The 22,327-nt window shown below is 41.9% G+C and overlaps 2 protein-coding genes across 3 annotated transcripts; both read right to left on the bottom strand.

Moving 5' to 3' along the window:
* Nucleotides 1-347: 347 nt before the first annotated feature.
* LOC137795115 (long-chain fatty acid transport protein 1-like) lies at nt 348-5,679 on the bottom strand. The gene is made up of 14 exons (XM_068592412.1): nt 5,654-5,679; nt 5,531-5,620; nt 5,273-5,411; nt 4,927-5,182; nt 4,647-4,814; nt 3,752-3,821; nt 3,346-3,437; nt 2,877-2,986; nt 2,580-2,789; nt 2,367-2,493; nt 2,143-2,280; nt 1,491-1,655; nt 1,218-1,364; nt 348-1,114 (listed from the first exon to the last, which is right to left on the bottom strand). Exons 1-14 carry the CDS (start codon nt 5,677-5,679, stop codon nt 957-959), a joined length of 1,896 nt encoding a protein of 631 aa, XP_068448513.1. The 3' UTR covers nt 348-956.
* A 1,395-nt stretch (nt 5,680-7,074) lies between these two features.
* LOC137795225 (adhesion G protein-coupled receptor E5) lies at nt 7,075-21,003 on the bottom strand. Of its 2 annotated transcripts, XM_068592577.1 has the most exons (17): nt 20,687-21,003; nt 16,862-16,933; nt 16,247-16,393; nt 16,036-16,167; nt 14,618-14,761; nt 14,253-14,296; nt 13,877-13,987; nt 13,622-13,775; nt 13,377-13,496; nt 13,091-13,290; nt 12,832-12,999; nt 11,935-12,129; nt 10,802-11,019; nt 10,522-10,677; nt 9,658-9,826; nt 9,356-9,457; nt 7,075-8,772 (listed from the first exon to the last, which is right to left on the bottom strand). In XM_068592577.1, the coding sequence occupies exons 1-17, from the start codon at nt 20,715-20,717 to the stop codon at nt 8,731-8,733; spliced, it is 2,205 nt and encodes a 734-aa protein (XP_068448678.1). In that variant the 5' UTR covers nt 20,718-21,003; the 3' UTR covers nt 7,075-8,730. The 2 variants fall into 2 exon arrangements, with proteins under 2 accessions (XP_068448678.1, XP_068448679.1); XM_068592578.1 differs by lacking the exons at nt 7,075-8,772; nt 9,356-9,457 and having other exon boundaries at nt 9,797-9,962.
* Between the last annotated feature and the right edge of the window lie 1,324 nt (nt 21,004-22,327).

Raw genomic sequence — 22,327 nt, 5'->3', positions numbered from 1 at the left:
AACGCATCATGTTGATCATATGGTTCGTCATCGCTATGATGAGTAACACGAGCCTGCAGCCTGAATGAATTATAAAGCCGTCTTTGACATTCACACAGGTGATGCTCTTAGTTTTTAGTCATATCATGTCTCTAGAGATAGCATTGTTGGTGCGGTACTTTGGTCCAGCCTGACAGATCTTAACATTATTACATGGATTGCCATGAATTGTTAGACATTCATGGTCCCCAGAGGATCAATCTTAATGACTTTGATGATACCCTGACTTGCGCCACCATGAAGTTGACATTTGTAGTTTAGTACTATTGGATTTTATTGCAATGAAACTTGGTACAGATGTTCCTTTCAATAATTTATTTGGTCATATTTGGATTTTGCAGGATCATGTGACTACTTTGTATTTCTCTAAATACCAGCAAAACTAATGAATGTAATGTTCCCATCACCCGTAGCTGTACTTTGTGATTAGTAATATCAGTGAACGTAGCATGCTAACACACTAAGCTAAGACGCGGGACAAGTTAAACATTATTGGCATTCAGTTCATGTGCACTGTAAATCCTGTTTAACATTTAAAAATGTATTAGATTAGATTGTGTTTTCAGGGAGTGTGAGGACAATATAGATATTTGTTGTGTGATCAGTATTTAAAGCCTCTAAAATTGTATTATATTCCGACAACAGAGGCTAATAACGTGAGTTTTACTTTAAATTTAAAGCTGAGTTTCAGCTCTAGTTATCCTGTTTTCTTTGTGTTATGGAAAACTCTTAATATTGCCTTCTGTTTCAATGCAACACAATCAAATTTGCATTACATCTGGTTAAAAGAATAGATGAGTTGATTTAATAAAAGAAAAAACAAACATACAATACATGCCTGTGTTTTCCTTCTCTCTCTTTCTCCTTTTGAATACCCCCACATCCAAAAGTCTGTTTCCTCTCGTCCTCCTCCTTTCTCACACAGACACACTCCCCTCCATGATGGCATTATATAGTTCATCAGTAACAGCCTCATAACGCCCAGCGCGACTGTTCAGAAAATAAATCTCTTCCCCCAAATCTTGCGGCTTGTATCCTTCCCTCTGCAGCCGTGTCTTCTGGATTTTAAAGGTACCTGAGGAGAAAACTGGAAACTTTAGTTCACCTGTGACTTTGTGAACAAGTGTGTGTGTGTGTGTGTGTGTGTGTGTTTGTCTGTCCTTGCATCGACGTCTCACCTGTAGTGTCAACAGATGGCATAAGTCGCAGGAAGACGGGGCGAGCGTAGGAAGGCAGAGCTTTCTGTACGGCGACCAAGAACGCATCGAGGTCAAACTGGCCTCCCGCGTGAGCAATTGCTGCCATACCGGCCTTCCCCTCCACACCTGCACGCAGACAGACAGGTGAGGAAATGAACAGCAGACTATGGGCTCTAACCACACATCCAGTACGTCATCTTTTGCCCTTCATTCACGCGGTGACCCGTCCTGACCGTCTCGTCTCCTCTCTACCTGGGACAGAAGCTCCATAGACGGCTACGACTGCGTGTCCCAGCAGGCGGCTCAGGACTCCCTCCACCTCCGTGGTGGAAACGTTTTCCCCTCGCCAACGAAATGTGTCGCCGCTACGGTCTTTGAAATAAATGTAGCCGTATTCATCCATCACCAGCATGTCACCTTGGAGACAGAGGAAGACAGAGAGATAAATAATAACAATCGGTGTCATCATCCCTGGAGGGGATACCAGAGTAGAAGGCGGAAGAAGAGTCTGAAGTGATGATGACTCAGCAATACAGTTTTGACTTTGATCTGATGAGTATGATTCACTGTTTACGTCTCTGTGTTAATGTGGCAAGGTGGGAAACATGGTGGACAGGTTCGCCAATCCTCCAACACAGACAGTGAATCACAAACATACACATGTATATTTAAAGTCTCCAGTCCAGCTGTCTTATAGTGTGTGTCTTCAGACTGTGGGAGGAAACCTGTATGAACCCAGACAGTCGATCATTATTATTCTGACTGTGCTCCAGACTGTAGCGGACCACATTTTATTTCACCTAGTAGTTCACTATCTTTTATTAACCCTAACTTAGTATTTCACCGTCCTCTATTAAAGATAACTAAGAACCCCTGATATGGAGAAACCCAGTGAGGCATATACCTGAGACATACGCAGAGTCTCCCACCTTGAAGACATTGTGCGCTATTTTCTGATTGTTGGCATGCTCATCAGCGTAGCCGTCAAATCTCCTGAGGGGATCAGTGTGGTTGATGCGTCCTACCAACATGCCCGACTCACCTGCAAAGACAGACATTTTTATGATATTAATTGTGACCGTGCATGTGCGTGTGTGTGTGTGTGTGTGTGCATGTGTGTGCCCTCACCAGGCAGGCAGGGTATACAGAGGCCTTGTGAATCCCTGAGCAGCTCTCTCTTCCCCTCCTTCACCCTGACCAGTCTGATTGGGTAAAAGTTGGGCAGGATGCGACTGCTGAAGCCACACGCCCCCACCTGGACATGTAGGAAATGTACGTGAGACGCGATGCAGTTTAGAAAACGCTCTGCCTTCAAGACATCTCAGACATCACATCACACACCTTTCCATCTATGTTGAGCAGGCTGCAGTTGCACTCTGTGGCGCCATAAAATTCCCCGACTCGCTGGATTCTGAATCTCTGGACAAACTCCTCCCACACAGAAGCACGGAGGCCATTGCCAATGGCAACACGCACCCGGTGATGGGCCTCGGATGAACTGACCGGCCGGGCCAACAAGTAACGACAGATCTCACCGATGTATTGGATTACCTTAACACAAATGAGATCAGTCGGTCAACAACTGGCCTGCAGCTGGCGACTCGTAGTTAACTGAGTTCGGTGGCGGTGTGAACTCACAGTGCAGTTGTGTTTGACACAGTCATCCCAGAAGCGACTGGCCGAGAACTTCCTTCTGACTACAACAGTCAAACCAAAGAGCAAACACTGGCCGACGCCCATGATGGTACCTGGTAGCATTCAGATTTTCCCATGAATAAACATATACTTTATACATGCAGAAAGGTGCAGTGGTAATGGGCAGTTTGTTCTTATTATTTTTTCCAAGAAGCGTAACACATTCTGGTCAGATATTGTTTAGTATACCAGCAAGATGTGGAAGCAGAATACACCTTAATAAGACACGTTTATTGCAATTCACCGATACTGAACACTGGCGGCATAAGGACAGACAAGCACCCGAGAACCTACTGGTACGATTCATTCAGAGAGGAATAGTCTCCAACCTCTCTGACAACGTGTTTAAATCAAGCATTTAAGAAAGAAGGACGTGACAGGAAAAACAGAGCATGGCTCGAGTGATGCCTACCTGCAGAATGATACAAGGGCAGACAGTTGTAGATGATGTCATTACGACACAAACCAAAGGAGTGGAAACCAAAGGCAGCGATGCGATAATACCTGACAAGAAAGATGGAATAAAGTGACTGACATCCATCGTCAGACCTCATCAAACAGCCACTGACCAGAAATCCTTATGGCCCTGAAGACGTTAATTCAAACACTTGTAACTGCAATGAGCTGTACGCACAAGACGATGACAAATGAGATACATGTAATCAGATGTGTGTGTGTGTGTGGCGAAATCATCAGAGCTGCAACTAGATTACAGTTGTGATGCAGCATTTACTACAACCTGTCCTGTTAAAAATGATTTCACGATTGTTTTAAATTGTAGTGCCGTCTATTTATTTTGAGATCACAGATAAACTCACCGACTGTGCACCACCACTGCTGCCTTCGGCATGCCTGTTGTACCAGAAGTGTAGATGTAGAAAAGTCTGTCTGCACGCCGGGAGAGAGAGAGAGAGAGAGAGAGAGAGAGAGAGAGAGAGAGAGAGAGAGAGAGAGAGAGAGAGAGAGAGAGCAGAGGACAGGGAAAGAAAAGGAAATTGTTACTTTAAGTGAGCTTGAGATTATCTTGTGGTCTTTTGGCTTTCATCAGATAGACAGACAGCAAGGGGCGAGAGACAGAAGAGACGACATGCAGCAAAGGACAGAGGGTTTGAACTTGGAGCTGGATTTTTTTACACCTCCATACTTTGCCTTTTGTTTATTTGCCAGAGTTTCACGTGTGTGGAATGCACCCAGACTCTCCCCTTCATTCCTTAACATGTTTCTGTCTCTCTTCCATATTGATCTGACAGCTTGCGCGAGCAAAGACTTGAAGAGTATTAACGTAGGAATGTCATGAGATAGCAAAGCCAAAAACAATACAGATAATAAGCAAGTCAACAGGAGGAAAGTGAATGCACAGATATGTCACCTAATACATCACGTCAAACGTGAAGTTGAAATAGAAATGTGAATGTATTATACCAAATAAAAAGGGAAGTAAGTTTCAAGATGCACTTGGATGTTGGAGGATATTCAGTGTTTCTTTGAAATGAGTTGTTGATTTGTTATCAGCCGTGTGTGTTCATGCGCACGCTCCATCGAGTGTATGAAATATGACCAGACAGACTGAAATCTGGCAGCGAGCGGTTCAGTGGCAGGCAAAGACTTGCGAAGGAAAAGATGGTGTTGCAATTAGAACTGATATCATGTGACACGAGCATTTGATATGGCGACACAGTCACACCGGCAACACCACGCACGAAAGGGCCTCACCGTTGAAGTGCTTCCTGAGTGTGTATCGCGGGGCGTGTTTGGGCGAGCGGTCCAGCAGGACGTCCAGGCTCTGGGCCTGGAGGCTGCAGAGCTTCTCTTCACCGTCCGGCCCACCACTGCTGAACAAAGCCATGTGGGGCTGCAGAGAGTCACTCACCTCTGACACCGCTGGGAGACAAAAGCCATGTGTTACAGATGTGCCTGTAAACTCACCCATCTTGTTTCAGCATATCTATCAGGTGATACCCTCAGCTGCCTTTCTGGATCCACATATTCCTACCATCTCTCATCTCTGCCCCGAAAACCATCGCCCGAGCACCAGATACGCCGACACAGTGCAGAAGTGAACGCTGGCGAAGGTTGTGGTTTATGAATGCTGCCTCTACGCCGGTCATAGCCAGACCCAACCATAGAGCCACCACCAAGGGCTGGCTCTCCATGTACAAGGCCACCACGTCTCCCTCAGCCCACCCCTGTGCCAGCGCCCAGTGAGCCACCGCGTGGCACCGCTCCTGCAGCTCCCTGAAACTCCAAACCTGGAATATAAAAATGGAGATGAAAATGTAGTGGGTCCATCCGTCCCAGTCAAACTGCATTTATTTGTAATTGTCAATGAGAGTCCTCACCTCTCCTGTGGCCTCGTAGATCAGAGCAGGTTTGTGCGGGTGCAGTGTCACCACCTGGGCAAACAGGGCAGGTATAGTGCTTCTATTTCGCAGATTGCGGCTCATGGAAAACCTCACCCGCAGGATAACAACCAGACACCTTGTAGGTAGAGAAGAGTTGAACAGGGGGCAATGAAATACTGTTTGGAATAGAAATAAGATAGAAATATGCAGTTTGACCAACAAAAAAAACAAAAAAAAAAAAAGTGAAATCCTTACGTTAAGTCTCTTTTGATGGTGCTTACAGCGACATGCAGGAACCTCCAGGATCCCCTCCAGGCCATGAGGATCCCCAGCCCCGCCAACAGGCTGCAGAGCCAGGGGAGAGACAGTCTGAGGCACGCGGTGACGCCTCCCATCAGATGCATAGTCCTATCTGTGTGCGCACAAACTGTGACTTTGTGCAGGAAAAAAAAAAACAGGCAAAGTACATATAATTGCGGCTTGGTGAGAGAAAGTCTTACCTGTGTGAGAGTTTCAATCCTGCTCCGCCACGAAATCAAGTCAACAGCCACAAAGCGCCGCTCACACAAGTCCAAAGTATTAGTAACTTGTAAGTCGAGCTGTCAGAAGTGAGCTGTGATATACGCGAGGAGCAGCAGCGACTGATCCAAAAGCAGCGCAGGATACGACTCATAAACTGCTGCGTCACCGCAGCATCGCTCCCCGCGGCGTCATTCATCCCCGCGGGAGGAGAGCAACACGTAGAGTCTGATTTATTACGTCATGATTGTCGGATTTCATTGGAAATATATAGTGTTCGTTTCACGAGTAGCTCTCGAATGACACATATGTTAAATGGCCGCTGGCTGAATGTATTTACTGAAGTAAAATGCAACAGTGGAGGAATACAAGTAATACAAATTCATTTGTTTTACTGTCAGTAAAGTGCATCACGGTGTGGAATATTCAATAATGACATTAAGCTGAATTTTTGAGCGGTTCTTTTGTTCATCTTATTTCATGAGCTATAGGCGAGATGTGTGTAAAGTATAGCCTCCACCCATCCATCCATTATCTGAACCGCTTATCCTAAAGTATAGCCTCTGTATTACAATTACAGATACAATATGTTCCCTTGAACTAGTTTCACGGAGGATAACATACGATAAGTAAAGCACAATCTGTTGATTGATTAATCTCCTTTATATATGAATTGACTCTTGTTTGAAACCACGAAAGTCTTTTTACCTTGTTGCTGCTGAGTTGCCAACTCAATTTCGTTGTATCTTTTTACGATGAGAATAAACATCTTCATCCTTGAGAGAAGATACGGCACTTTATTAAATTAGGGCTTTTGCTGCTGTGTCTAACTTGATCTAGTATGAAGAGTAGTGTTAGCAAACTTTACAGAGAGGTTGCTCTACATTACTGACTCAGTTACCTGTATTTTTTTGTAGCCTGAGTGAGTTATTATGGGCTGTCACCGCCCACCACAGTTATATTAAGAGTTGTAAAGTTTCACAATTATCATGTCAGAGTTTTATGAATGATGCTTGGTCATTAATTACTTGGTGTACTGTATGTGATGCAACAGTAAGTGGGCGAGTCTCTGCCGGTTTTTATTGCAGTTTCACAACTGAGGAAGCTAGTGGAAAATGTTTTATTTTGAAGGTAAACTTAGTGTGAGTCATTCTGACTAATTTTCATCAGTCTACTACATTGAAATATATCTGTCTGTCTCTCAGTCTGTCTGTGTGTGAGTTGTGGGCTAATGCTAATAAACCACTCTACAGATTGTTCAGATGAAATAAAAGCTTTATTAAAGATTGTGGTGCATATTCTTAAAAGAGTACCGAACGACATACAACAAAACAAAGTAGAAAAATAAGTTCATACACCTTTAAACTAGAACACTTATAGAAGATCTAAAAAATAAGATTCTTACATTCACAAAATGCTGCATAATGTACGTAGCTTTTTCTCATAGAAATACATTTCGCAATGCACAGATAAAAGGTATCGCTGGTCACAAAAAGAGTGCAGCCACACGCAAGAACCTGAGAACAGTTTAGTTGTTAAAGCAACACGTATGTGGTCTGAATCAGGCTGGATGAGAAAGAGAGAAGCAATTTAAATACCGTCAAAAGGTGCAGGACAAAACCAATCCCATAAAAAGGACTGATTCTGTATTGCAAAAGGCTCTCATTATAGAAAATATAGAAATATACAACTCATAGCTTTTTTACAACAAGTTAACTGTTCAGGTTCTGCGAGTGAGGCTTGTTCTCAAATTGATATTTGCACCATATGAGGGAAAGATGTGCAGGATTATCATATTTTACAATGGAAAAGTGCAATAACATAAACAAACCGAGGCCTGTACAACTCCCATTAGACCTCATCAAAACAGTTGAAGTTCTCATTTCAGGGACGCAATGATTTACAGTCACTAACAATATTACAGCTGTAATAAGAAAACATTAATACAAAATGGAATTTCATTACATAAACACGGTTTGATTGCAGGAAGCTGCAGGCTTATCAGAAGGGTGGGTCTGTTTTTGTAAATTTCCCAAGCAGCTATTTGGGGCTGGATTTGTTTTCTTGTGAAAAGACAAAAATGTATCTTCACAAACACTAGTGACCAAAGGCACAACTCAATTGCAAATCAATTGCAAGAAAATATTATCTAAAAAATAGCCACAAGTGATGAAAAAAGACCACTTATTTTGTTTGAAATCAAGTGTGATGAGCAGGACCATGAAAGGAACTTCAGAGGCACTCAATGGGACATATTCCTCATTTAAATACAGTTCATGGAATTTTATTTTCTGTGAAGTTTCAAGAAACAAAAACCCACCCTCATTTCTTTCACATAAAACATGTATATAAAACAGAGCATGAACTATTTGCTCATGCTTTAAGCTTAAAAACATCACTCATATTTTCTTGTAGCCTATGTAGACGTTATAGTCTGCACACTACTCTTAAAATTAAATATTCTGTCAGTGTGTATGTTTACTCTTAAACCTTTGAAAGACAATACAGCTTATATTAGGATTATGATATGTTTTTGATGAACCGATAAGATACTGAAATACCTTTCACTTTCATTTAAATAGTTCCTGAATAAACACTTCTACTTCTTGCCTGCTGTGATGATAATCCCACTGAATAACTAATTCAGTCGTCATCAATACAACTTGATCCACCATTTACAGCACTAGAGCATCATCAGCGAGGAAAATAAACAAAACTAGGAGCTAGGCTCTCTGGCGCGTTTCTAACGCCTCAGATTTAACTTGTGACCTCTTGAGGGCCCTGATTGGTACAAGAAAACTGAAATTGACATCATGAAACAAAATAAAGACATTTTAATTCATGTGTTCCAAACCTTCAAAATCAGGGCAAAGTTAGCCCGCATCAGTAAAAATGATGACAGTCCGTCTCCGGGTTCTAATAAGTGATGGAGCGCTTCATATTTTGGATTCTCCGGTGTGCTGCCCACTCCGAGAACCCTGAATGAACACAAACAAAGATCAGGAACAATGTTAGACAGCGTACCGTAACGTTTGCCTCAATGGAACAAGTATGTTTTTATTAAAGTAAAAGTGGCAATACCGCAATGTTAAAATACTTCATAACCACTAATTGTCTGGCATTCAAAAGGATACATATGTAAACATAAGTAATACCAACAAAATGTACATTGAGTATATTATAGTAGTATTGATATATACATTGATGTATCAACATGTAAACATCTTTTTCATGTTGTAGTTTGTCATAGTGGAGCAAATGCTAACGCTTAACAATATATATATATATATAGAGAGAGAGAGAGAGAGAGAGAGAGAGAGAGAGAGAGAGAGAGAGAGAGAGAGAGAGAGAGAGAGAGAGAGAGAGAGAGAGAGAGAGAGAGAGAGAGAGAGAGAGAGAGAGAGAGAGAGAGAGAGAGAGAGATACAAATCAGAAGTACAACATTTCCACTTGGATGTTGTGGAGATGGAGTGTTAAGAAGTCTACAAAGAAAATACAAAAGTACAGAAGTTGAGTATGTGTGTGTGTGTGTGTTGGTGAGTGAGGTCCCATTGCACTTACGTGTGACTGACTGCTGGAGGGATTGGTCGTGCTGAAGTCGGAGTTCCTCTTCTTCTGTGGTGTGCAGACACAGGAGAGGAAATGGGCATACTCCTCTCTCACCTGCAGGCGGCAGCAGAACATCAGAACAACCCCACCGCTGAAAACCCTAACATTGTTTTTGTCGATTAACTTTCTCTTGTAGTTTCATATTGATATCTTACCTGCATGCAGACAGACCAACACACACACACACACACACACACACACACACACACACACACACACACACACACACACACACACAGGCTGCTGTGTCCTACCTGTTTAGACAGTAGGCAGTGCATGAGGAAGACTAGCGCTCCCTGCAGGCTGTTGAGGATAGTGAAGATGTATGCTTCCACGATGGTGCCCTCTTCAAACAGGAAGGCCCCAAACACCCACATCAGACCCAGTATGCACATCTGGGCGATGGCTGTCACTGTGAAAGCTCTGCAGAGGGGAAAAAAAGGAGGATGGGGGAGGGTGGGTTCAAAGAAAAGGCAACAGATAGAGAATGAAAGGGAAAGATTAGCATGAGCCCAAACACCTGGATGACTCTGTTACCACTGCAGCATCTGGAAAATCCCTAAACAGTGGAACGGAAGAGATGAATACAAAAGATTAGTTTGAAGCAGGAAAAATCCTTGCAGTCAACTCTGTATGCTTGGCAGCATTTGGTAATGTGTCTCTCTTGTTCCCATTAATAAATAGCATTATAATCCACATTAAGATGCGGAAGAGATTAATAGCATGTAAAAGTTGAGCCATCATGGAAACACATGAATCTTCATCAAAGCTAAGATGGGTTCTGTAGCTGTATATGCTTGTGCAATGTTGTTGACAGTGGAGTAAAAAATGAGCATGCATAGATTCGGCGAGGAGGGGAGAGCAGAGTTCGTACTAAAAAAACATTAGCTGCACCTCCCCCCCCTCACTCCCCCTCCAAAGCTCCCACATTCTTTCCATCCATGCATTTTTCAGGTCCAGAAGCAGCTCCCTTCGGCCTACATACGTATTGACGTGCGCAGTGGTTTAGGTGAGGTCCCATTACGTCATACATTAACACAGAGAGCACAAGAGCAGACACACACAAAGAGACACTGTTACACGCAAACAAAGACATACACACACGCACACACACTGACCTAATTTTATGCAGTTTGGAGAGGTCTGGGTTGAGGCTGGTGAACTTCTGGGCCAGCTTCCAGACGGTGACGATGAAAAAGAAGACATTGAGGATGATGACGAAGCACACGGGACCGTAGAAACTCCAGATGAGGCCGTCTTGAGACAGCCAGCAGCTAGAGAACAAGAAGAAGGAAAGACATGTGCATGACAGAGTTTTCTGAGGTCACCGCGATAGATAACGGCAGGTAATGCACTGATGTAATTTCGATCACACTTTAATTCAGAACACACACGTACTGCCGATCGGTGCCGTAGCCTTTTGGATGGATGATGGCAGATATAACGACGATAAGGAGGGGTGTCCCATAACCAGTGAGGAATAAGTAGAGGGGCCGAATGCTGGCATTGAACACCAGGACCACCATGCGGTACAGCTGCACCCCTTCTAACAGCATCCAGGTAAACACTCCCAAGAAGAAGTAGTGGAGCATCGCTGCAACGAACCTGCAGCCGCCCTGTAATAATGTGAGCGCAGGAAGAAAGACATCAGAGAGGAAGGAGCAGAGGACGGAAATGACTCACAGCACTAATCCGAACAAGATAATACTTTGAATAAGAAGGGTCGAAGCTATTATTGATGATCAGATTAATTCAATCAAGACTATAAATTTGCACTGTTTTGGAAGTAAAAAGTCCTGCATTAAAATTCTTTGAAAAGTTAGTATCAGTAAATATCAACTTAAGTATCAAAAATAAAGGACTCAAAACTTGTAACAATTTCATATTGGAGTGGGTTGGGGTGCTAAATTGTATTGTTTAATATACTGTTGATGGTCAATAGAAATCTAGCCCACATTTATTGTGTTGTATATGTTATATCGTAAGAGTAGTTACTGTAAATATTATTGCTGTCTAAATAATTGTGTTTGAGTAAGAAATAGAATACATTCTCCTGAAATATTATGAATATAATGTTGCATAAAATAGAAAGCATAAGATCCCTAAAAATTGTACATAAATACAAAAATTGTGAAGTGCCACTTCTATGTCATTTAGAAGTACTCTACTTGAACATAAAGTGAAAATCAACTTCATATTTGGCCATTGTGGGATGTTTCCGTCCACCGCAAGCCTCCTCAAGAAAAGTATTGTTTGTGAAAAAACCTCTGAGAAAAATTCCCCCGAGCCACCTCAAGATAACCACAGAGGTATTCAACTGTAAAGTGGCTTGAAGACATCCTTGAATATGCAGAAACTTATGTTTAAAGTAAATCTGAGGTCGGCCTCTTCACAATGACTGTGTTGAATGTAAACAGGAACATGAGTGGAACAGTTCAACCCAGTGTAAACATTTAAATCAAATTACAATGCTGATTGTGATGAGCAAGTGTATGTGTAGCTGCAGTCACTATTTGCTTGACCAAACATACCACAGGTTTAGTTCGTGAGATGCCAGCCAAAAAGATGAGGTCAGCGATGAAGAGGCAGATGCACAGGTGCAGGTGGATGGTGGTGCGGGTTCCTTGTATGGAGCGACAGAACTTGAAGGTCAGGATGCACAATATGAGGCACAGCAGGGAGATGGTCAGTCCTATCTTGGTCACCACCTGGAGCCCAAAGGTGTGCTAGAAGAGAAGAAGCTTTAGTTCTGGATGTTATCATTTACAACATTGTGCGTGTGTGTTACTCTCACACGTAGGGGAATGAGGAAGAGAGAAGAGCGAAGTAAAAGTGTATTGTCCATCAGCTTTAATTAATCTTTTGGCCACTTGGAGGGGAAATAAACAAGCTGCAAACACAACATTGACATATTATCACTTGATAAAGTTGATATTACACACTTGTGAGCGATCAACTGCCTATTTACAATTAGAACTGATACGCGATCATTCATTTGGAGTCGTGTTTCTGGCCACCTGACAAATGTAAGTCTACTATTTGGTTGATGAACTGCTGAGGGAAACATCTGATTATTTAGCTGCTAAATAGTCGACCAGCTAATTGCTAACTTTTCCATTTGCTCCTGTTCAGGTGATTCATCAGAGCTTCTTCACTAATACAGCTGCCTGCTGTGGTCCAACTCTGTATGAAACTGTAAAGTTGTTGTACAAATAAATAGGTAATAACAAATACATTGTGGAAAATATATAAATATGCTATGTACTTCTGTCCATCCTGGGAGAGAGAGCTTAGTTGTTATTTACCTTTTTAGTCCAGTAACACTTACATGTCCTGCCACTTTTTTTTACTAGATATTGTTTTTTTCATAATCTGACAAAGGGTTTTTATGGTGTGTGCGTGTGCATGTGCGCGTGTGTTCTTCTTACCTCCATGTCGTAGAGTGCCATGAGCACAGCGAAGCTGCTCAGATGTTTACATGTGCACACAGTGTGTGTGGCATTGGAGCCCAGTTGATAACAACCATCTGTGGACCAGGCCCCACTCTCAGTCCAGTACGCACAGATGTAGCTCAGCTCAGCCGACTCCTCTTCGTCCTTTGAATCGAACGATACCAAAAGCAAAAGTCAATGTGTTTATGTCTTTCTTCTTATTGCACACAGAAAACGGTGTGAGCGGTTGGACTACCTTGAGATGTCGGAGGGTGATGTTGACGTGGCGGCTCAGGTTCTGAGTGGACGGGTTGGAGACCACAACAGACACAACTCTAGAGGAGATCTGAAAGGACGGATTCACTCCATCCTTTTCATGTCCTTTGAGCTTGTCAAAGGACCGGTTAACGGATATCTCAAGGTTCTTGTAGCTTAACAAAGCAGCTAGTGCAAAACCTATCAAAGACAAGAAGAAATATGAGAATAATCACTGAATGAACCATAGAGTTTTGGCCTCGTTGCCAAAGGGAGGAGACGTTTACCAGGGTATGGTCCCATCCCAGCTGCTGTTGTCCAGTCAGTGTCGAGCGTAGCATTGTCATTGGTCAGATGGATTGGTCCCATGGGGGGAGTCTTTCCCCTTTGCACTGCAATCTCCACGTCTATTTGAGCAGATTATTCATAATAAAACATCAACTTTCCCACCATCATGTATTGAACTCATGCGTGAGATTTTTACAGTAAAATACAAAATGCAAACCACAACTGAGCTCATGGTCACTGTTACCTGTCTCAGTGGTCACTGTCTTGGTGCGGCCGTCTGTCAGCTGTGGGCCAATGAGCATAATAGCGTTCTCCACCGTACCGAGCAATCCGCTCACATCTTCACTGCTATCCAGGTGCCCGGGAGACAAGATGGCCTCGGTCGCTGTGAAAAGTTTCTGGCCAGGTTGCAGGGCACGAGAGGGAGCTTTAAATACACCGTATGGGTTTATATGTGTTAGAATTTTTGCGATTGTGTTCCTGTATCTGCTGTTCTGACCTCCAGGAGCACATTTCCATCAGTGTTCCCTTCACCAGCGGTGCTTGGGCCAGACAGAGCCAGACAGCTGTTTCTCATCATGAACAAAATGTCTGCCAGGCCTCCGAGCGACTGAGAAACAAGGAGAGGGAATAATACAACAATTCAGATTTCCTTATTAAAGCGTGTATATACAAGACCCTCCACGGCTGCAGGGAAGTCTCGTAAATTAAGGAAATTGGTTGAAATGTTCTTAAGAAAACCCAGAGTGCTTGATAATTACTGACCCTGCACTGTGAACTTATGAACTTATGTGTGATGGAAATAAACCCTTCATAAGAACCTAATGCATCGTTGCAGTGTGCTAAATCATTTTGTATCTAAACATGCATCTTACCGGTGCGGGCCCGCCGTTCCCGTTAAAGCTGTCACAGTCGAGCTCTAGATGGAACGGAAAGAAACATCAGATTATCATCTCACCGGTTGAGTTTGACACGTCCCTCCAGTGCACATTGAAAGAAGAGGAGTGTGACACAATCTAGGCAGCAAGGCAGCAGCCCTGAACAGAAACTCATCCTCATTATCCCATGAGACATACGCCTCCGGTTATCTGGAATCAGATGAGTCAACTCAGAAAGTACCCAGAGCGACTACAATGACATCTGTGTCGGGGAGTTTATTCAAGGAGGAGGTGAACAATTAGAAGCTTCATATGAGAAAATGGAAGTTGGTGGTGTAGAGGGATATGGTGCATTCACTCACCTGAGCATGCTGTCCTTTTGATGCCGTAATTGGTGTATCCTTTTGGACACACACACCAGTAACTCCCATCACTGTTTTTACAAGTCCCTTTTACTCCACAGAGGTCTTCTTTGTTATTGTCAGCTTCTTTGCATTCATCAATGTCTGTGTAAGAAGAGCAAACGGAGACATAACCACTGACTTTCCTCAAGGGCAATGATTTCAGAGAGACCAGTCTGAAACACTTCTGAATGTAGGAGGTATTGCACATGGAACACACTTTTCTGCATATTACTTCGGGAACGGTCATGTGAGTCATTCATTGGAGCTTAGACAGTTCTGCACTTTGTCGGCAACCAGCATTCGAGGTTGTTAAGAGCTGCAATTTGTATTAGCAGGAGGCAGAGGATGGCTTAGTGGTTAAGATCAGAGTACGCGGCGCTACAACAGTGAAATAAAAAAAGAAGCATGTATGACCTTTTCAAGATCCATGAAATGACACAGTTTCTAATTTTGGAAATGTTCCGTAGCTGGAGGGAAGCGATGAACGGCCTGATTCTTCCTTTATTGTCCAGAGTTTTATTTGAATGTGAGAAAGGTGCATATCCTTGTTAAATTAGCACCGGTGTTGTCAGAGGAGTCGTTTTCTGTTCTGTACTGAAAAGCGCCAGGATTTAGCAAAAGATGACATTATCACTACAATCTCTGAAAACTTTGAAAAAAGAAAAGAAAAAAGAATAACACATCTTTCTCCTCTTGCAGAAGAAAAGTGGAGATTATTTCCAGTTAAGTGCAACAACACTCTACTTGGGGTTTTGTTACTTACTCCTACTGGGTCTGTTATGACCAGCAGGTTGTGGCGGCTAATGTTAGCTGATGGCAAAACGTAGATACACAGCAGAGATTACCGAGTCATTTGGCTTCATCGGGTTGCTGTTATACAATGTTAACTCTTTTATAATCAAGGCGTCAGTACACTCAGTATATGTTTTGACATTTGCCGATTCTTGGCAATGCTGGCGTGCTGCTTGTCACATTGTGGTAAAGACAGTAAACCCTGAAGAGCACAGGACCTTATGAGACAGTAGGTATGTTGATTATAATCAAACAGCAGAACGTAGCTGAGAATCTTTGGTTATCATGAACTTAACACTTTCACAGTGTTGACGTTTTGACAGAGACGCTGCTGTTTTAATTTGGATTCAGCCACATCACATGAACTATCTGTTTATGACTTAGTAATGTTTACGGGGCTGTCAAAATGTGTGGTTTTTACTGGTTTTGATCTGAGTTTGTACTCATGGTTAAATGCACTTGTTGTAAGTCGCTTTGGATAAAAGCGTCAGCTAAATGAAAATGTTGTGTCTTGGAGCGTCATAGTTACACTTGAAGGTTGCTTATACTAAGTCACACGTGTTGACATAATGAGTATTATTCACCTTTGCAGTTTATAGGGCTACTGGTGTTGCTGGTGTACCCAGAGTGGCAGCTGCACTGGAAGCTCCCAATCTGGTTGGAACAATTAGCAGCATAACCGCAGATGTTGACGAGATCCGTGCACTCGTTGATATCTGACAGAAGAACAAGTGGAGATGGATCAGACCGATTTAACACAAGCGACACTGATCACACACACTCAGACACGCTCACCTAGGCAATGTCCATCGAGCGTGAAGTTAACGCGTCCTCGATTTTCTATGAAGCCCGACAGGCACTGGCAGTAGAAGCTGCCATTCGTGTTGAAGCACTGTGTGTTTTTGCCACAAAGTCCTTGTTCTTCCTCGCACTCATTCACATCTGTATTTAGATACAAATACAAAAAAAAACAAAGAGAGTACAATTATATTGATACATCCAAAGGTCAAACCATAAATAAGACTTTATTTTCAGTAGATGGTGAACTTGTCATTTTGATCGTAAGCAGTCGTTACCATTAGCCCTTTTTCCTTTTAGCTTCATGTTTAAATTCTTAGATCCCCACAATTAGCTTGTTTGTGGCTAATTGTGGTGATCTAAGAATTTAAACATCTCCTATATTGCTTTCATTGCAATCCCTCTGGATATGAACGGTGCTTAAATGCCTAAAATGGAAAAACACAGTGGAACTTCACCAAAAAAAGGCTTATTTTCTAACTTCAGTAAGAGGTCTTGCATAAGGAACACTACTTATTTCTGGGAGCTGGAAGTCACAATAGAACAATTGGTGGACAGGAACAAGACAGTTGAGATGGATGGTTGAAGTTAGAAGTCACGGCAGATTATTACCAATACAGTTACTGCCTTCGTTGAAGCCATTGCCACATTCAGAGAGACTTTCCCCCAGCATACACAACAGGCCTGTGGGGAAATAGAAGGAAGGTCATTTAGTTTAAATTCACAGTTAATGCAAACTCTTGCAATAACAAGGAAGACCCAATAAAGCAGAACAACCACACGTGTGCTTTGTGCCAGTATTGTATCTTTATTTTGCCAGTCAGACCTTAAAGGGAAACATCAAAGAATTGTTTTTTCCCCTGCCCTGGAAAGTGCTGATCAACTTGCAACACATAACACAACTTGAATTGCATGCAGTTTCGCTGCTGAGCTATTATATGATTTACACTGATACTTGTGATACATGTGAAAAGGTACCAACAGGGGCTCGAGCATTGCTCTAGAGATCAGTCTTTGGATGGGTCAATTGATCCGACACTCTGGTCCAGACTGAAATGTCTCTGTTGCTTTTGTATGATTGAAATTTTGTCCAAACATTTCTGGTCCCTATTGGATGAATCCTAAAGACTTATACGATATACGATACGATCAATTATCTTGTGAAATGTCTCAAACTGGTTGGATTACCATGAATATTGTAACTGTTCAACCTGCTCACCATCAGCAAGTTAGTATTGTCCTTCTGATCATATTAGATAAATAAATGTAGCCTTGGTGTAAAAGTATGCTAAGTTACTTCCTAATAAAGTTGGATGGAAACATTAAGTAAAGCAATTCAACTGAGAGTGACATAGTTTACTAAAGAAGAGGAAATGAGAGTTCACTGAGAGAGTTTGAAAATGCCAGCTGTTGTCTGGTTTCATCTTTGGGACCATGAACTGCTCCTCCAGGACTGGCCCTGAACTGAACTGAGTGGCACTTTCTGTGTTTTTGCTCTGTTTAGGATCGGCCCTCTCAGTTTGCTATAAGTTAGAGAAAAGCTGCAGCTGATAAATTTGATTTTTTTTAAATGTTGTATTTGCTCAAACTATCGCTATATCATGAAAGCAATGCACAAGATAGATAATCCGTGAAAAAGTCAAAAGTCTTATGGTGCTCCCAATTGCATTTGCAATATTCTGCCCCATTAAAAAAACATGAATAAGAGCATGAGTAGTCTCTAACGCAGTTACCAATCACTGCTCCTGAGTTACGATCAAACCCTCAAATTAATAAGTGCTGGTCCAACATGGATCAAGATGATGTTACTGCATTTCCCGTTTCCCTTTCAGGGATGTGTTTTAGTCAGCGCTACTGTCGAGCGTCAACAAGAGAAAGTTTGCTTAGGCCGGTGGGCACAGCTTGGTTTTGTCTCAGATATTTTCAACATATCATTTTAACAAGATGTCAAATTTTACAGCTAAACAGTATACGCGTATGGTTTTCAAGGAATTTTGTTAATTTTAGTAGTAGTAATGTTGTTCAACAGAATAAAACAGTGAATTTTGATTCCCTTCCGTTCTTGATACTTGTCTGTAGTTAGCTATTTTAACTAGGGCATAGTCAACTTGAAGAGATCAACTGCGGTATAAGTTTTGCTCTGAACTTTTGTGGTTGCCACTTTAAGAAACGAAATTCAAAAGCATGCCGTGCTTTACCACCTATTTTGTTTTAAATGCAACCAAAATGAACATCATGGTGTATTGGAGAAGACTTAAAACTAGCAACTTAGACCATAAAGTCATGTTTACAATGTTTACTGATAAAAAAAAAATGTAAAAAAAGAAGGCACTTTATCGTTCTTCTTAATTTGCAGACAACAGACACAACAGACACACGTAAGTCACATTTTCTGACTTATCACAGTTAAAATAGAAGCCCCCCCCCCCCTTATCCCCACATCATCATCAGCAAAAAAAAAAATCCCTCCTGTTTTTCCCTCCCTGCTTCACAATGAGCCCTCTGTTGTTCGCTGATGGAGCTGGAGCTCCAGCAGTAACACCGCTGTAGGAAAACCAAGCAGAGGTTTGACAGAGACAGTGAGTGTGTGAAACAGTAAGACTGATTCTAACTTTATGACTACACAATTGTGGACAGCAACAGAGCCTGAAAATAGACAAAGAGTGACTTTATGCTCAGCTCGCAGCTCATTTTAATTTACCAGGAAGCATAGTAGTGAATGAGATAATTTTGTGTGTTTATGAGCTTTATGTCCCATTTTTATTCTCTCTTCCTGTTGCATTACCTTTGGCCTGATAGAAACGGGAAGTTATGAACATAACCAACCCTTTTAGTTTCAAAAGCAGCTTCAAATTCGGATAGCCCAAAAGTTATTCAAAGTTAAGCTGAATAATAAATGCGGTTAAGTCACATGTGAACAATTCTACACCTATTTTAAAATGATGGGACCTATCTGCTGATCACTAAAAAGATAGTAGATAAAAAGATAAAAAGATAAAAAGATAGTCCAGAAAAACTTTAAAAGAAAGTCTTGCCTCAACACCGTAGTGCTCATTAAACATACAAAATTACAATAATGATTGTATTGATTATCAATTAAAAAATATGGACAGGCTCAAGATTCTGTCCGACATTCTACCAGCATATGACTTTAGGTTTTGATCATAATCTATAAACATCATTGGCTCCGTTTGGGGTCATAAATCATGGAATAGCTTCTTGCTATTGCGTCTTCCAGATTAAAAGTTCAAGGGAGCAATGTCAATCAAATGTGAACTAGATTAACATTGCACACTTGAATTTTCAATATGGGCCTCCTATAAGTCGTTACCAATTTAAAACTCTTAAAATCCAAAATGTATATGTTTATGATGAAATACTATAAACCTGCATCCATTGTTTGTTCTTTATTGCCTTAAAAAGTGGTCCGGCTAACATGTTTGCTGACATCCGGCAGACTTGGAGAATATCACTTTTCATATGAAGGCAACTTGATAATATTCAATTTTCACTCTTAGCTCGTTTTTTGGTCTCCACCAACTTCCTACGGAAATATTACCTGCCTGCTTCTGCAGGAAACAAGCTTAATGAGATTGGTAATAATCAAAATCATCTAACTCTGGGCCAGAAAACCCCATGTGCCTCGAGTAAAGAAAAGAAAGTGTGATGTGATCATTGAATAAAATAGATGAATAATTAAACAGTATATACATTTGTATAGAGACATACTCTTCTCATGTATTTAGTTTTACATACTAGTATTCATAGACCATTTCATGCATTATTCTTATAGGATATGTAACTGTAGTCTAGTAGTAGGTCAGTGCTTCCTATTATGTTTTTAGATATGATGTACGATGACATGCTGAACATATAGTATATTGTTTGATATCTGGACAAAGATATAGAATAAAGAAGTGTTCTGGTGTGTTATGTGACGATGTTCTTCTGACAGAGATGTAAAACCAGAAATATCCCCATCCTAAGACCTGTGGTTTGCAATGCAATAATTATATTCGTCCTATTATGAGTCATGAGTGCGCCTGAGGTGCTGCTCCAACTGACCCGGTCAGTCCTGCAGTCCTATTCTATGTACAAATAAAGATCAGGGATTTATTTATGCATGTGTCTGTAGCTGGCCTTAGTCATGTGAATGTGTGTGTGGCTGAAACAAAAAGTAGAAGTACACCAACTGAATTACAACATTTTTAAACTTCCCCGTATTTTGGATTTCTTCTAATTCTCTCTCTCTCTCTCTCTCTCTCTCTCTCTCTCTCTCTCTCTCTCTCTCTCTCTCGCTCTCTCTCTCTCTCTCTACCTCCTCCACCCTCCCACCACCTCCCAAACAAACAAACACACACACACACACACACACACACACACACACACACACACACACACACACACACACACACGTGCTTTCATTGATGGACTTACCCAGAAGAAGTAGCTCCTTCCAACACCCCATGTCAAAGGCAAACCGATCTCCGCACAGCTGATGATGACTTGATCAGAACTCTGAATGGGTTGTAAATCCTGTAGATCTGGTTGATGTTCTGTAATAAAAAGATCCCGTGGCAACGTTTCAGAAAGATTTGAGTATTTTTCAGACTTTTCTGTAGTCCAAGGTCCATTAAATCCAGTTGAGGGTAAAACAAAAGATAAATCCTTCCTGTGGAAGATAATTATATGGCAGGGGAAACGACGATGAACCTTCACCAGCTTTCCTTTCAGATTCAGACTCTCAGTCTGAGCACTCCTCGCTCTGCGCCTGAAGCCCCACCCCTCTCTCTCTCTTTCTCTTTCACCCTCTCTCTCTCTCTCTCTCTCTCTCTCTCTCTCTCTCTCTCTCTCTCTCTCTCTCTCTCTGTCTCCCTCCCTCCCTTTCACGTATCTGTGTGGCCTTGTCTCTTTTACGTCACTCTTTCTTGCTCTTTTCTTTCACTCCATATCTTTCCTTGTGAACACATTTCTCACACTGGCACCCTATCAAATTGCTTGCACAAACCCCCCTTCTGTCTACGGTGTCTTTCACGTTTCCCTTTTCGCTCCAGTGAGCTCTATTTCAGGAGCTATTCACAACACTCTCATGAGAGACATAGAAAGAGAGGAGGGGGGAACTGAGGCCGATGACTAACACTCAATCCAAGCAGCTGCTGTACTTGAGTTTTGCCAGTAAGTAATCATATATCTGTTCCATTCGCCCCCAACTCCTACTCTAAATCTCCTCCTACTTTTCCTCTTCCCCCACCCGAAATGTTCAACCCTTCACCAAATTCCAGTGAAGCTTTCTGAGTTTTCTCAACCCCCCAGACAGCAAGAAAACAGACTTGAGACAGATGCAGGATGACCTCTATTAAAGTGAAATTCTCCACAAAACAATAATGTGGTTGAGAGAAAACAGGGTTTATAAAACTCTCAAGTTAAAACAATCCACACATTCAAATATATTTCTACTTGATGACTCAACTAATGGAATAATACAAAATATGTGAAGATACTTAAGTAAGAGTGTTTGGTTACTTTGGTTTGGCGAGTGCTTGGTGAGTCTAACTACATGGAAATTAAAAAAAGTGCTTTAACTGTTGCAGCCCACCCCCTCTGTCACTGTTGCTTCATCTGACCACCAATGCGATTTACAGTGATAACTGTCACAGGTTTACCGCGTGAACTTCCAAACAATGAGACAAAGACAGATTGTCATTTCTAGTTTCCAACTTTATTGGCTCAAATTGACTTTAACAAGTGACGGTTGAAAACTCATTGTTAGCTGACTTGTTTTAAATCCCAAATCTTGTATCAGAATGCCTGGATGACCACATACATACACACAACACTGTCAACATGTCGAAAAGCAAAACTCAAGGCTGTGTTGTTCCATCTTGCATACGTAACTACAACGATTGTGTGTTGGGTTCTTTGCACAGCCCAAAACTCAGATGACATATTTCTCAATACTGCGCCTGAACACATCCTGTATAGACACAGACTGACGACCCGAGCTGCTGCCTTTCTGCTCTCAATTTCCTGCGTAACGCCGTCATCCTCCGCTTCTGCTGGGTGAAGACAATCTGGATG

Source organism: Clinocottus analis, unplaced genomic scaffold, assembly GCF_023055335.1.
Source record: "Clinocottus analis isolate CAN_PGR_092001 unplaced genomic scaffold, fCliAna1.0.p SCAF_27, whole genome shotgun sequence".
Lineage (NCBI taxonomy): Eukaryota > Metazoa > Chordata > Actinopteri > Perciformes > Cottidae > Clinocottus > Clinocottus analis.
This window is presented reverse-complemented; position numbering and strand designations above follow the sequence as displayed.